This window comes from Canis aureus, chromosome 23 (genome assembly GCF_053574225.1).
Source record: "Canis aureus isolate CA01 chromosome 23, VMU_Caureus_v.1.0, whole genome shotgun sequence".
NCBI lineage: Eukaryota > Metazoa > Chordata > Mammalia > Carnivora > Canidae > Canis > Canis aureus.
In genome coordinates, this window is record NC_135633.1 from 15,105,276 (window position 1) to 15,121,038 (window position 15,763).

Sequence of the window (15,763 nt, forward strand, 5' to 3'; positions counted from 1 at the left end):
TTGGTTCCACATCTGAAACTTCTCCGCCCACACTGCCAACACCTGGTTCAGGCCTCTTCCTCTCCCCCTGAGCTCCTGCAATAGTCATCGAGCTTGCCTACATGCCTGCAGAGCTGGCTTCAGTAAAACACAGGCTGAGTCACATCATCTCTCCAGGAAAAATGTAATGGCTTCCTTTTGTCCTCAGAATGAGCACCAGACACCATGCGTGGCATTCAAGGGCCTCCATGACGCAGAGGCAGCCCACATTTCCAGGCTTGCCCACCACCACCCTCCTGGATACACCCTCGTTTCTTTTATTATTATTATTATTTATTCATGAGAGATACATACACATAGAGAGAGACAGACAGACAGACAGGCAGGCAGAGGGAGAAGCAGGCCCCATGCAGGGAGCCCGATGTGGGACTCGATCCCGGGTCTCCAGGATCACGCCTTGGGCCAAAGGTGGCACTAAACCACTGAGCCACCCAGGCTGCCCTACACCCTCATTTCTAAGAGCACCAGAGCTATGCTCTTTCAGGGTCCTGTGCCTTTACCACACTGTCCACTTAGACCTGAATGCCCTTCCCTTCTCGCTCTTCCCACAATAGCAAGTCAGAACCTAGGCTCCAGACATCACCTCCTGTGGTGCAGCAATCCTAGAGCCATGCACAAATAAATACGCATCTTCCTGCAGAGAAGAGCCACAACCTTCTACAGATCCTCAAAGGGGCCGAGAATCCAAAGTAAGTGAAAAACAAACATGAAGTAGCCTCTTCCCAAAGTTAGCTCAGAGAAGTCTGCCTCTCGATTCCTTCATTCTTCTGCATTCTCAAGTAGAGACACGTGCATTCCCCAGTCATGAATAATCACACTTTCCGTTGCCCTACCACTAAGCCATGGATAGCTCTAAGCACAGAATATACTTCCTCCCTATCACTAGGTACAGTTGACCCTCGAACAACACAGGGGTTGGGGGCACCAACCTCCTGCAGAGTCAAAAGTCCGAGAATAACTTTCGACTTCCCCAAAACTTAACTACTAATAACCAGTTGGCCGGAAACCTTACCAACAACCAATGGTCAATGAACACAAATTTTGTCTATGTATTGTATACTGTAGTCTTACAATAAAGTAAGATACAGTAAATTATTTTTTTAAATCATCAGGAACAGAAAATACATTTACAGTACTGTACTATATTTTAAAAAACAAAACCTGCATCAAAGCAGATCGGCACATTTCAAACCCATGTTGTTTAAGGATCAACTGTAGTTAATTGTATAAACTGGCTTGGTGGGACACCTGGGTGGCTCAGTAGCTGAGCACCTGCCTTCGGCCCAGGGAGTGATCTTGGAGTCCTAGGATCGAGTCCCACGTCGAGCTCCCGACATGGAGCCTGCTTCTCTCCCTCTGCCTGTGTCTCTGCCTCTCTCTCTCTTCTGTGTCTCTCGTGAATAAATAAATAAAATCTTTTAAAATTTTAAAAAAAACTAACTGGCTTGGTTTCAGGTGTTTGCTCTACCACTCATTGTGTGACCTTGAGCAATCAACTTGACCTTGGGCCTCAGCTTCCTCAGCTGTAAAATGGGGATATTCATAGTACCTACATCATTGGGTTGTCATGAGGAATAAACAAGACAACATGTTCTAAACAAAAAGCTAGTGTCTAGCCCACAATAACTGGTCACATGGGTCAGCTTTGTTAAAGATTTTAGATCTGCTGTCCCCATTCACAAAGCACAGTGCTGGCCTAAAATAAAGGAGTTACGAATCCAGGTCTTCCTGAATCCCAGGGCTCATCCACTGCGTGGCAAAGCTGTTAGAAAGCATAACTTAGTAATAGTTCAACATTCTTTTCCTTTTTCTCCCTTATGACCAATCCTTGAGCCTTCCTAATTAGCTACTTTTTACCCAGATTGCACAAAGGCTCACACACCTTGTACATAAACCTTTGCATGCCCCCCACACATTAAACTTCCCAATCAAAATGCCAATGACGCTGGCTTTGCTATTCTCAAAAGAATCAAATTATTTCGAAAGCCCCCATTACTCATTGTTAGTTCTGAGGAGTCCAGAACTAACCCTCATTCTAGGACTGTGCCTACTGGACAGGAATCCTTCCTACCTCTTCAACTAACATCTGTCAACATGCAACAAAAACCAGGGTTTCTTCTTTCTAGGAAGACCATTATATATACAAACATCTTTCTGCTTTCTCCCCTTTTTCCTAGCCAGTGCCCCTCCAGGAGAGGCCCTGTGGTCTCAGGATTACTCACCAACTTTTCTTTGTTTGAACCGATAATTCTGAAAAGCACATATATGGCAACCATTACTGATATACCTTCTATATCTGACAAGACAGACGGGATGGGGTCCTTGCCTTATGGGGCTTATAGTCTGTTCGAGGGACACAGTTCCTTGTGCTTGACACTTGCAGCCAATCCACTTGAAATAATATCCCAAATTACAGGTTAAACAGAAAGACGACATCAAAGATGCCACATGATGTCCAGATGCAGAAAAACAAGTTCACCTGGGGGCCTCATGCGTCACTTTTCCAAGTGGCCTGGAGATCCCACACGGCTTGAGTTTTATAGCCATTTCCACATCAGGGCCTCTGGGGCCTCTAGATCTAGGCCAACTTCCTGGTCTTGAAAAGGAATACTTCTTCTTTTCCCAAGCAGTTTTCTGAACCAGGGGCAACCTGGGGACCACGGATTTCCATCTTTGCCTGCCTAACTCATGTTCTCCTGTCCCTGCTTGTGTGGGCCCATGTTCATGGCCCCTGCCACCCCCTTACTACTACAGCCCCCTTCCCTCCGTCAGTGCTTCTAAGAAGTAGCAGAAGGGCCCTTCCAAGTCCAGCGTTTCCCCCAGCTGGCAGGGTTCAGATTGGCAACTGGAGAGAACTGGCCCAGAGACATCTTCCTTCTCATCCCCCCAAACCTATCCAGTCCTCAAAGCTCCTGTCTCCAGGGCTAACTAGTAGGCCTGGCATCCCAGCAAGAAAGGGGCCATCCCTGGAGCTGTCCCTAGGCAAGGACCTTGATGACATTTGCTCATAAAAGGAGAAAACCACTGCCCCACAACTGCTCTGGCCAGGCCTCCTGTAGGATCCCAAGGCACCAGAATCTTCCAGACAGCTTCCTGGCCACCATCAGGGCCAGCCTTGTGATCTAGGATCCTCCCTGCTGCATTATTTGAGAAGCTTTCTTCCTGCCAGCATTGGGCCAGGTGCCCTGGACACTGGTGGCCAAGAACAGGCTTCAAAAGGCTAAGTGGAAGGTGACCATCTTCAAAGGGCCCTCAGACTTCCCAGAAAGCTCTGGCACACAGCCCTGACCTCAGGTCAGAGTTTCCTGCAAATGAACTTGGTGACGGCTCCATGAGGGCAGGGACCGTGTCTGTCTGGTTCACTGCTGCATCCCCGACAACCCCTAGCACGGGGCAGGAATACAGGCGGTGCTCAATACGGATTTGTCAAATTAACATCTAATGACCTCTATCAAGGAAGGAGTGAAGGTGAGTGGAAGAGACGCCAGATTTGGGGGTCAGACAGATGTGGATTGGAACCCTTCCAGCTATAACCTTAGAGGACTCCTGGGCATGCTCTTCTACACAGCGGGGATTAGAATCCCCACCTCAAAATGCTGCTGTGAGCGGTAGATGGAAATCACATGTGAAGCCTGTAGCCCAGCTCAAGGCAGAGAGCACTCTGTTTCCAGTTCAGAGACACCTCTTCAGCTCTCACTCGATGTGGGACACTGTCCCAACAGGGTAGGGGGAGTCCCAGATCACAACTCCTTTGTTTTATCTCTTACAACAATCCCGTGAATCAGAAGTCTATTTAAATCCCTTTTGTGGTTGTGGAAATAAAGGCACGAGAAGAAAAAGCAACTTTCCCAGAGTCTGATATCCAGAAGTGGCAGGGCCAAGCCTCCTAGCAATTCCAAAGTCCAACATTTTAAGAGCTACACTTTGCTGTCTCTAAAGCTGTTGGGTCAAGGAATGTTTGCTTCTGTCTCTACCCTGGTTTGATTACGGGAGACACTTGACCACACTGCTGGACTAGGGTTTTCAGCTGCAAAACAAAAATGCATCCGGGTAGTCCAGCGGTTCACGGCTTTGTCTAAAACGAATGGCCTGTCCCCGTGAAATTCAATCTCAGACAAGTTTGCTGATCAAAAACTTCTCTCTCATCCTGTCCTCCTGCTATCTCTTCTCCAACTATCTAATTGAAAAAGAGACACACAACTATGTCAAAATAGGAAAAAGGAAAGAAAGCAGAAAGAGCCTGGGCTTGCACGCCCTCAGGAACAGGGAAGTCTCACTCTCCTAACTATCCCTAAGGACAGCTGCCCACACAGAGGGGCCCGGAAGAACTAGTCTGTCCACATGGAGGCCAACCACATCGAGTCTCATGCATCCAAGCAGCAGAGAGAGAACTGAGCCATCTCCTCTAATGCCCCAAACCTCCTCATACTGAGAGCTTTCCGTATTTCGCCTCCATAAGACTGCATTTGCCCTACTCCAACCACAGAGGAAATGTCATTACCAAAATAAATCAGCGCTGCACTTGACCTTGCTTCTCAACTGGCTCAGGATTAGTCACATCACAATGCACTCTACAAATGCTCAGAAATAGCAGAAAAACCCCCTCATGTCAAAAACCCTTGGTATTTCACTAAAAGGCATTAAATTATTTTGATTTTACTCCATGGAATCTAAAATGCTCTCAGTGTTTTCATTTTCAAAATGCTGAAAAGAAAAAATACGCTCTTAGGACCTTAGGAATCTCCAACTCCTGGTTCATGGATGGTAAGATGGGGAGCAGGCCAGAAGTCAAGGAACAGTAGCTCTGGCCCCACATGTTCACTGACTCAGTCCCCAAGTGGCAGAGGCTTCCCTGTGGAGGCTCTAGAGGCAAACTTCTCTCATCCCTCAAAGTCATAGGCAGGTCAGGAGCAGCCCAGACATCTGGGCCAGTTCTCCTAAGGGCCTAGTCTTCAGCTCCCAAATCCCTGCTGACCACCATGGTTCCCTCTCAAATTAACAGTAGGAGCACAATTCCTCCACGGTGGCCAATGAGATGGGGTTGAGGGTGGGTGTTCTCTACCCAAGGCATCTGCTTGGAGATGGCAAGGCTTGAAAGTCCCTGCAGCGCATGCATTTCTTGCATGCCTCCATCTGCACACATGACCCTGCAGTTGTAATCCCTAGTGCTGCTTGCTCAAGAGACCACCCTATTTTCAGCCAGGTTGGTCATTAACACAGTAAGTCAATGGAATGCAGACTAAAGGGGAAAAAAAGAATCCATATATTAATAACAAGTGCTCTGATGGGACACCTGGGTGACTCAGTGGATGAGCATCTGCCTTCCGCTCAGGGTGTGATCCTAGGGTCCTGGGATCAAGTCCCATATCGGCTTCCCCGCAGGGAGGCTGCTTCTCCCTCTGCCTGAGTCTCTGCTCCTCTCTATCTCTCATGAATAAATAAATAAAATCATTAAAAAAAAAAGTGCTCTGAGGACGCACTCAGAATCTGGTTATCATGGGTACTAAAGACATACACCCACAACCAGCACTGCATCTGTCACCATACTGGTCACTCTTATGGAGGTACAAGTCACAAAACAACAGTAATCACAGAACATACAGGTCCCAAGGACCCACAGACATCAACTACTTGACTCTCTTTCTCTTCAGGGGAGAAAACAGAGACACAGGCCAGGGGTGAAGACTGTCCACTGTTGGTAAAGGATTCAAAGCCAAAGCTTTTCAGTTAGCTTTCCATATTTAGCCCAGTGCCTCTGACACACAATGACCCACATGAGCTCTTACACACTTAGTGGCACACCAAAAAAAAAAAAAAAAAAAAAAAATTTATTTCTATGATGGTCTTCTAAGGCAGACTGGCTAAATCCAGCACGGCTGCTTCCTAAAAAAGTAAAATCAACAGAGAAGAAAATGGAACTGGAGTTGACAAAATTAACCTTTGCTTTGAATTAAGTTCCCAGCCCAAAACCTAAGGTGAAAGCGCCTTTCTGGTGTTCCCTGTGAGAGGTGAGGGGCAGTGGTCACTCCCGACCAGGATGTCCGACGCTAGGCCACTATTTCAGATTACAGTTTCTGGGCAACAAATGGGAGTTGTACAAGGAAGAGCAACCTGAAGCCACCTTCACAACTACTAGTAAAATCAGCTTCAAAGAAGGCTCCAAGATTAAAGTACTTTCCTTTGCCTTTAGAATGGGTGGAGGGGGGGGTGTTTGCATTTTTTTTTTGCATTTTTAGATAAGAAGATAAGAACTTGCAAGCACAGAGCCAGGCTGAGAAAGGGGAGCCCAGCAAAGATACACACACACACACACACACACTCAGAGGCCCTGAAACTTTGTGCCCACAGCAGCTGCCATGTTTCACCCTGAGTCCATTTCACGAATGGACACGAAGAAGCTTCTCTGGCAGCAAAGGATCACATGAGAGCATAAGACAAATGAAGACTTGAGCGCTCTCTCTTTCTCTCTCTCTCTCTCTCTCTCTCTCTCTCTCTCTCTCGTGTGTATGTGTGTGTGTGTGTGTGTGTGTGTGGCACTGACAGGCTGGATACTCTAATGCTGCAGAAGGCAAAATTTCCCTTGTTTCCATTACATCATCCAAGTTAGAGCAGGGGAGGGCGGGGAACACAGCTGGTAGCAGCTGCACCACCATCTGCTTTCTCCGTGGCCGCGTGTGCTAGTTTGAGCAGCAGCCTCCTACAGCTCCTGACTGAGGAGGCGCAGTATTAAAGGTACAACACCCTATTATGGAAAACCTTCCAAATTATTTAGAAATAAATCTCTTCTGCGATAAGTTAACAACCTCAGGCAGGTTGCTGAGCCAGTTCTCTTTGAGTTTCGGGTATTTGTTTGCATCTCTTTAGACTCCGCTACGGTGCAAACTCTTTCAACTCAACGTGCTCAATTAGACAAGCAGAACGTACAAGCAACCACCTGCCATCTGCTTCCCAAAAGGTAAGCAGCCAAAAAGTACACGTCTGCAGCTGGAAGCATTTACGGAAGGAGCAGGGGGGTATAGTCAAACCCAGCACCCAAGCCCCCCCGGCCTGGCGGATGGCTACCTGCTGCTGCCTTGGGTGTCCCAGGCCATTTTGTTAACCAGTCTTGTCTTCTGGGGCACACACGAAGCTTCCTTTGAAACACACTGCGAGGCATCCCCTTGTAGAAGGGGAGACTGGTGAGACCCTGGGGGTTAACACCACGTCTGGCCACTCAACTGCAAACATGCAACAAAGTGGGAAAGTGGTGGTTTGAAAGTTTGATCAAGCTACACACGTCTCATCTGGCCTACATGGGGTTGTGTTTAAAAAACAAAAGTGCTGGCTGTTAGACAATGAGTGATTTTCATATATAAACATCTATATTGCTAGCTCTTTTGGTGGTAGTGGAGGGGGGGAAATCAAGAGATTTGTCGGCATGATGCCCCATTTCCATGTGGCACCAGTCAATTACCAGCTAAGAGCTGAGAGGCCCCCCATGAGATGGGGCATGTGCTCTGAAGAACTAGCCCCACCCGTGGGTTTTTGCATATGCCACCGCAACTATATCCCCACCTGGACCCTGGGAGCCTTTGCTATAATCCTGTTGAGCATGAAGAAGGACAAGAAAACCTCACTGAATGATTTAACAATGATCTTTTAGTGACTCTTCAGGTTGGTTGAGATTCAGCCCCTTGGATGGCCAACTAAAATTCTACAAAGATCATTCAACCCAATACAATGATGGGATTTCAGAAGGCTAGCCGCAATCATCCCTTATGGCAAAAGCACATCGTAGCATCTCAAAGGAGCATTCCAGATCGCTTACCATACATCTTGCCTTCATCTGATAAGATGATTTTCCTCCTCCCACATGGTGGGTAGATAGCCAAGGCCTCCTGAAAGCTCTGCTCAATGTCGGGGCTCCAGACCCCCTCTGCATCATTGTCGATTGGCTTATCCGCAGAGTCGCTCATTCTTTCCATGTTTTCGGCAGGGCTCTCACTGCCGCTCCAGCTGCTGGGCTCAATTTTGGCGGTTGGATTTTCCAAGCCGAAGCCTGGAGCCTTTTCAAGAAAATAAACCTAAGAGAGAAATGAAAAGATAGTGTAAGGACAAGGTAATGGCCAACAATACTGCTCTTACTAGTTCTATTACCGATCTTTCAGTCACCAGCTTTGCTTGGAGAAGAACTCCTAGTGGAGAGTACAGAATTTTGGGATGGATCTAAGTGGCTTTTGTCATTTACCTATCACATTAAACACGCATACACAAATGCAACGGCAGACAGAAACTGGACCATCTTCACAGATGTGAGGATGGTCCTCACTTGGGGTTACGCGTTCACAGTGAATGCTGCAAAACCCCTGACTAGATGCCTACCATCTACCAAAGAGCACTTTGCTCAAGGATAACCAAATGTCCACAGCAAAACAAGTTGTTTGAAAGAAAATAAAGTAGGAAACAAAAGATGTCGTCTACCCTACCATGGCAATAGGCACGATAACTCGGAAACGTCAAGCCACCCTATTTGTCATGGAGAGCACCAAAATGCAAGATGGTAGCAAGATGGTAGGAGGAGGAGATTGCACATGTTATCACAAAAACTCGTTTCACTAAAACAGTGATGCCAACTGCCCTGGATCTGCTCCTCGATAGCATTTTTCAGCGGGGCTTCTGCCCCATACAGTCGGGCCACTTTGCCACTCCAGCTTCTAGATCATAAACCTTGGAGCAGGGATCCCTGGGTGGCGCAGCGGTTTGGCACCTGCCTTTGGCCCAGGGCGTGATCCTGAAGACCCGGGATCGAATCCCACGTCGGGCTCCCGGTGCATGGAGCCTGCTTCTCCCTCTGCCTGTGTCTCTGCCTCTCTCTCTGTTTGTGTGTGACTATCATAAATAAATAAAAATTAAAAAAAAAAAAAAAAACCCTTGGAGCAGGGACCAAGTTGTCCCCAGTCCTGCCTTCCCTGAAAGCACTACAAGTGGCCAGCACATTTGCAGAAATGTGTTACACCTACATGGGGCACTTCATCTGGTCGCCTACTTGGAATTTCTGATCACATGAAAACCGTAGGGAGTCTTTCATTTATTTTTCTGTAGCACCGAAGATTACAGAACCAAAAGAAATTTTTCTCAAAGATTTATTCCCCTTAAATTATGCATGTAACCTATGGTCATAAGGGGATAAGCTTTCCAAACAAATGTCAAACTGGCACAAACACCGATGTGAAAATGATCTAATCCAGTACCCCCTGCTGTCCGCACACTAACATATCAATATTCCTTTGTTGAAAAGGCATCAGATCATTAATTCAAAGGCTTCCCCAAAAAGGGAGAAGAAATGCTCCTGGGGATGGATCGAAGAGGGGAGGCACCAGGCCTGAGTGGGGAGGGCTCAGTGTAACCACCATCCTACCCGCTGCCCCACGGCACGTCCACACAGCATTACAACAGAGGCGGCCAGAAGGGAAGCAGATGCTGGCAGCCCCACGAGGCTGGGGTCGGGGGGCGGGGGGCGGGGGGCGGGGGGGGGGGGGACTGCTAGGTGTTCCAGGGCCATCACCTGAGAGCAAGCAACCTGTCTTCTTTCCTTCTCTCTCCCAACTGTATCCCTTTCACCTGCACTCCCCCAGCTGCGTATATCAACAGATCCCAGGTGCAGAAACTCAAGCGCACGTGAACATGACACAATTAATGGCGTAACCAGTGGGTGCTTTTGGCTTCGTACTCTGACAGTTTTTTGGATCTAGCAGCACCTAGATAAAAGAAACCCTCAGGTCGTCTGCTTTTTAATGCTGCCATTGATCTATCATTCAAAGAACTTGTCAGCAAAATATTTACTGCCTCTTACTGACACATGTACATTAACACGGGACTTTTAAAACTGCCAAACGTTGAGGTATAAATTAATGCCAACAAGAAAGGGTTTTGTGATTAACCTGTGGATGAACTCCATGATGTCTCCAGTGTGGGTCTTTTGAATTCTCAAATTATTACATTTTTTGCTGGGATTTAGGAGTCTCACAAAAATTCAGGCTGAACTGTACTATTATACCCGACGGTCTGTTCCACCTCCAAAGCGGTTTATGGGAAAAAGTATGAGAATATGAGAAAACGCTTTGAGGTGGTGGCTAATCCACCTTCTCCCTCTCCACCCAACCCAAAAACATGACAAAACAAAACAAATGGCACATACAAAAACACAGGCCTGTCCCTGAGCTCTGGGCAGTACACAGCAGAATGAATTCACTGCAGGGAGCCACATTTTAGGGTGAACAGTGGATGTGCCCAGCACACAACTGCTACATTAGAGGGATAGAATCCAGGACACTGAGGCCCAGCGGAGGGACTGGGGGATCTTTATTTGCCTAAGAAGAACACTACCATATAAGTGAGAGCCTCAGTCTCCAGACAAAAACACACCAGCACCCCCAGATCCTATCTGCACTTGAACATCACCAATGGTTAAGGAACACAAAACCTTCCTAATACCACTTCCTTTGTAACTGCATGCTGAAATTTTTTTTTATCTAGAAGGCTAAAACCCATGTCCCAGTTAACTTCTTGGAGGTCTATTCATCCCTTGTGGGAATAAATACAACCGCCTCCCCCCAACACCTACTTAGTTATGACAGGAACAGCCCCCAAGCCCCTGATTGTGTTCCACACTAGACATAATTCACATCATCCCTCTGCCCAGCCCTCAAAAATGCATCTCAGTTTGTCCACAACCCTCCATAAATGACACTTAGAGGTGGACCTATGATCCATAAAACCTCCAAGCTCCCAACTGCTGTTCCTGAAATTCCTCTATTGTGCAACCAGCTTAGGGTGTAAAAACACGAGTTTATATTTATTCCTATTAAATTCCATTATTTTTACCCTTAGGCCATGACTCAAAGCTGGTTAAGATCTTTCTGAATCATTAATTGCCAAGCTTAGTGTCCCTAGACATTGAACAACTTCTAAGAGGTGTCACATGGAGGAGGGTGTACACTCATTCTGTAGAAGTTTCAAAGAAGATTCTGACTCAACATCTGGAAAAATTTCCAGCTAGTTGAACTTCCACAAGGGGTGAAGTGCCGTAAAGACAGGTAGCAGAGGGGATCCCTGGGTGGTGCAGCGGTTTGGCACCTGCCTTTGGCCCGGGGCGTGATCCTGGAGACCCGGGATCGAGTCCCACGTCGGCCTCCCTGCATGGAGCCTGCTTCTCCCTCTGCCTGTGTCTCTGCCTCTCTGTCTCTCTGTGTGACTATCATGAATAAATAAATAAAATCTTTAAAAAAAAAAAAAAAGACAGGTAGCAGAGTCTTGCAGACTTCAAGTTATCTCTAAAGCTAAAAATCACTAGTCCTTGGCTACGGAATGCAATCTTAGCTAGCATTAACTGATCCAGCCATTTAGTAAATACAGGCACTGTTCTAACTGCTCTCATGTTTTTATTCATTTACTGCAAAGGGAAGAACTCTGTGTCCAGGCTCTTGCAATTTGGTCAACTAGAGCTCAGCAGGATGGAATTACCTACTCTGGCCAAGGGCCAGAACATAGCCTCAGTAGCTACCACACATATAATCCACAGAGTTATACAGGCCCTTGGTTTTACAACCCAATTGTAAGATGAGGCCCTGTATGGGCAGAGAGTTTCCGATCACAAGACTGGGGCTGGCTGAGAAAAGCTCCTCGTACTGGATACCAAAATAACCATTCTGGCATTCTATCCCTCAGGTCCCTTCCAGCCCAGCTCAAAATCCACCTCTCATCCTGGAAACGTGTATCCAGTGGCTCTGAGAGTATCAGCCACATGGTAGGAATATTGTAAAAATGTGTGGAATGGGTAAACTATCACCCAATCTACCTGGCTCCTGAATGTATAGCAACAAGCACCCGCTTATTACCAATAACAAGATCTAATCAAACATGAGGAGCACAGAATATCTGTGCCTGCAGAGCTAACATCCTTACCTCCTCATACATCCTTTGAGCAAGGAAGTCAACTTTCACTCAATGCAGTAAATGAAGAAGAGCACAGTATTGGGGGCCGGGGGTGGCAGGGGGAGGGAACATGTGCTATTAAGACTCAACCTGACTTAGCTTCCAAACCTGGTTGACCCACTAGCCTTGACACCCAGGCTAAATTAGTTTATCTCGTAAAAGCTCAGGTTTTAACTTACAAATGGAGATAAATTCAATCCCAACACAGGAAAGCCATTAACTGGTAGAGGAACTCTCCCCTCACAGGATGGCCAGAGATTTAGTGAGATACTATTGAGTACCATTAGTCCCTATGTGCCTCAGTTCCCATCATTAACACTTTCCTAAAGTCTCATTTTTTCCTAAATTCTCCTTGGCTACATTATAATAAGTTCCAGAAAGAAATGTTATCCATGACCCAAATATTCCTGTTAACTGCCCCAACAGCAGTACATTCCCTAAATGGATCGTTCTTTCACAATTACCCACTGACACTTGAAGAAGGGTGACATGATTACAGTAAAATGACATCATATGTCTATTTGTCCAATACACACTTTAATATGAAAGTCTGGGGGAAGAAGGAAGAGAGACAGTCAAACGTAGGTGCTTCTGACACCAACTCCATTCAAGGGACGAATTCACAAGGGGTGTGACACAGGGCACAGGAATCTGCTGCTCCCTTCATCTTAATTCCTGTGGGTCTCTCATAATGGAAACATCTCACCCACTTATATGTGATTTAAGAGCTCTTAAATAAGAGGGTTAGGTTTAACTAACCCTCTTGATTAATGAAATGCCACTGAACATGAGGGTCACAAAAAATCCATACAGCTTCTTTTAGCCAATGTCTCAGCAGTCTATGAGGCAACCAGAAAAGGGCTGGACTAGGCGTCAGGACTCTGTTTCTGCCTGTGTAGGCCAGGACCACAGGGCACTTGTCGACCCCCATGTACCTCAGTTTCTATCATTAACACTGAAGGGGGCCAACTAAGTCATTCATCATCACCTTGCATTCCCATACACTCTACCTACCTAGAATAAAATTTAGTAAGCTGATTTGTTGTTGCACCCCATCCACACCCCAGTCTCCTTGAGGGCAGGGACCACTGTATCCCCCAGTGCTAGTGGGCTACCTGGAATTATATTTAATGAAAGAAAGAATGAACCAACAACCAGATGGTGTGAACATTCTCTGATGTCAATGTGAGTGAACTTCTCACTTGAGCTTTCCATGAGAAGGGCAAGAGTTTCAGGCCCTTTCCCATCCCTCACCCTGACTCTGGTCAAGGTTCTAATGAGAAAAGCCCCAAAGAAAGTCACCAAATTAGGAAGATGGAAGAGGACAGACAAGCCAAGCACAGTTTAAATAACCAAGAGTTGGCTATCTGATCCAATTTCTTATTTATTAATCACAATTACAACCATCAGTCGTTCTGTGTTAAAGACACAAACATGGGGGCGCCTAGGTAGCTCAGTTAGTTAAGCACCTGAAGTCATGATCTCAAGGTCACAGGATCAAGCCCTGTCAGGCTCCTTGCTCAGGTAGAAGTCTGCTGGAGAGTCCCTCTCTCCCTCTCCCTCTGCTCCAACCACCCCATGTGTGCATGCGCACTCTCAAATAAATAAATCTTGAAAAGATAAAGACACAAATATTTTGGGTCCTCTAGCAGCTAAGTTTCTGCTTTGACGAACAAACATTATTTCAAGTGGAATGGTAATTTTTGAGATGCAGTACTTTACCTTCTCTCTTTTCTTTGGGCCCCTAAAGAAGATAGAATCAGAAGATGACAGCTGTTAAGAGTAAGCGAGGCAGAGTGGCAAGGGTGTGAAGGCCAGAAGCCAAAGAAGTGGCCAAGGAAAAAATGTCAAGAGGTGAAAAATGGTAACAAAGCAAATATGAGTGGGTAGGTGAATGAAAAAGGCAACATAGGTCATGACATTGAAAGGAAAACTGAGAAAGATTTCTACAAGCTCAGAAGAATGTGGACATAGGCAATGGCAGGAACCCATTTAAAGAATCACATGGTTGAAATAATATTTGTAGTAAACAACTCAACCAAGCATTCGCTGACTCTAAGGTTACTATGATCTTAGGGAAAGCCAAATGTTTATTAGAAAAAAAGGTGCCTTCCAATAAAAAGACTAGGAAAAATGATGCTTTGCTTCCAAAGTGAACTGTGTACATCAAATCCAACCTTCTCCCAATAAACCATGTTTTCAACCACAATGCCAAATGTTTATTAGAAAAAAAGGTGCCTTCCAATAAAAAGACTAGGAAAAATGATGCTTTGCTTCCAAAGTGAACTGGTACATCAAATTCAACCTTCTCCCAATAAACCATGTTTTCAACCACAATGCCAGAAGCTTTCACCTACAGCATCTTCAATCACTGCACTACTCTCATTGGGTATCATCTCCACCTTATGAGATCCAGAGATCTAAATAAGTTGACAAGTCATATACTACACAAAATTGGAAACCAGGAGTCATTTCGTCAGCTAGAATGCACCTTCCATGGGAATAGCAGACTCAAGTACACTCTCACTAGACAGTGAGCTGGAGGCTGGATTTCAAAGGGAGAGAATGTAGGCAGTGCCGAATGCTCAGCTCTGTCTACAACTGACACCCTCAAGCACAGTCTAATTAATTCTTAATGAATAGTGATGATACTGACTCACCTCCCCGGGTAGTTGGGAGGAATGTCAGGCACTAATGATGGTTCGTTGCTTTTGCATATGTAAAGCAGGGCAAGTTATGAGTTCCCTATCATTTCAGACACTAGCCAAACCTGCCAGTAAGTATCCTGAGAAATACAGGACTGACTTTATGGCCTGGATTTTGGAGGGAGCCTCCAGAGAAACAGAACCGCAGAATGTAAGTAAGTCACTGTCAGCGCAGAATGTTCAGGGAATGCCAACACCAAGAACTGAGGCCACGTCTGCCATAAAGCTGGTAGCAGTCAGTGAGCCTTGGTGTCATAAATCCCAACTGCCAACAGGTTCTAGTTTCAGCAGGAAGGAGTGGATAATTACTTCTTCTCATTTTCAAAAATCACTTCCTTATCAACAGGATCCATCAACAAGCCAACACCTCTTCACCAAGACCCCGATGCTGAGCACCCTGTCAGAGGACTTTGGCATTACCTCCTGAGATTCCTGATTAATACTCTTGCTCCATTAGCCCTAGGTACTAGCCCAGGTGTCAGTCATTCAAGAAAGGCTTTGATTGATTTCATGCTATGTAGCTCTGTATTATCAGCCTTTAGGGGAATCACCTTCCCCATCCTCTTAAGGAATCTGTTAGCCACTGAGAACAGAAATCTGTGCCTCTTCCTTTCCCCCACCATCACCAGCAGTCAATCTTATCACTACTCTGTTTCATCTGAAGACACCTTTAAAACAAGGAGGCCATAGACTGAGGGCCAGTCTATCCAATCTGATCATTCCAAAGTGAAGACCTGATGTCAAGACAGTGCATGCATTTGGGAAGCATAAGCTGGATGGCCTGACCTGCATGCAGCCTGGGTCACAAATCCTCAGGAGGTGGACTACTTAACACATTTCAAAGCCAGAAACAAAACTTACTTTCCTGCTCCAAGAGGAAAAAAAACATGCCACAAGAGTTAGCATAAGTAGCTGTCAGTGAGCATACAAAAGAAAAACTCATAGGACCTTTCCCAGGGTCACAGAAACCCCCAAAACTAACCCCTCAATCCCAGGTCTGTAGAGTGAACATACATTTAATGTAGACTCACAGGGACCCCTGGATA

General features: G+C 46.1%; 1 protein-coding gene across 7 annotated transcripts in view; it reads right to left on the reverse strand.

Annotated features, from left to right (window-relative positions):
• The window catches only part of TEAD1 (TEA domain transcription factor 1), a 268,699-nt gene that overhangs the window by 173,651 nt on the left and 79,285 nt on the right, over positions 1 to 15,763 (reverse strand). For all 7 annotated transcript variants that reach the window (XM_077866442.1, XM_077866441.1, XM_077866439.1 and 4 more), the window contains exon 2: positions 7,847 to 8,102. In XM_077866442.1, coding sequence (XP_077722568.1) covers positions 7,847 to 8,003 — 157 coding nt within the window. In that variant the 5' untranslated portion in view covers positions 8,004 to 8,102. The remainder of the gene's footprint in view (positions 1 to 7,846; positions 8,103 to 15,763) is intronic.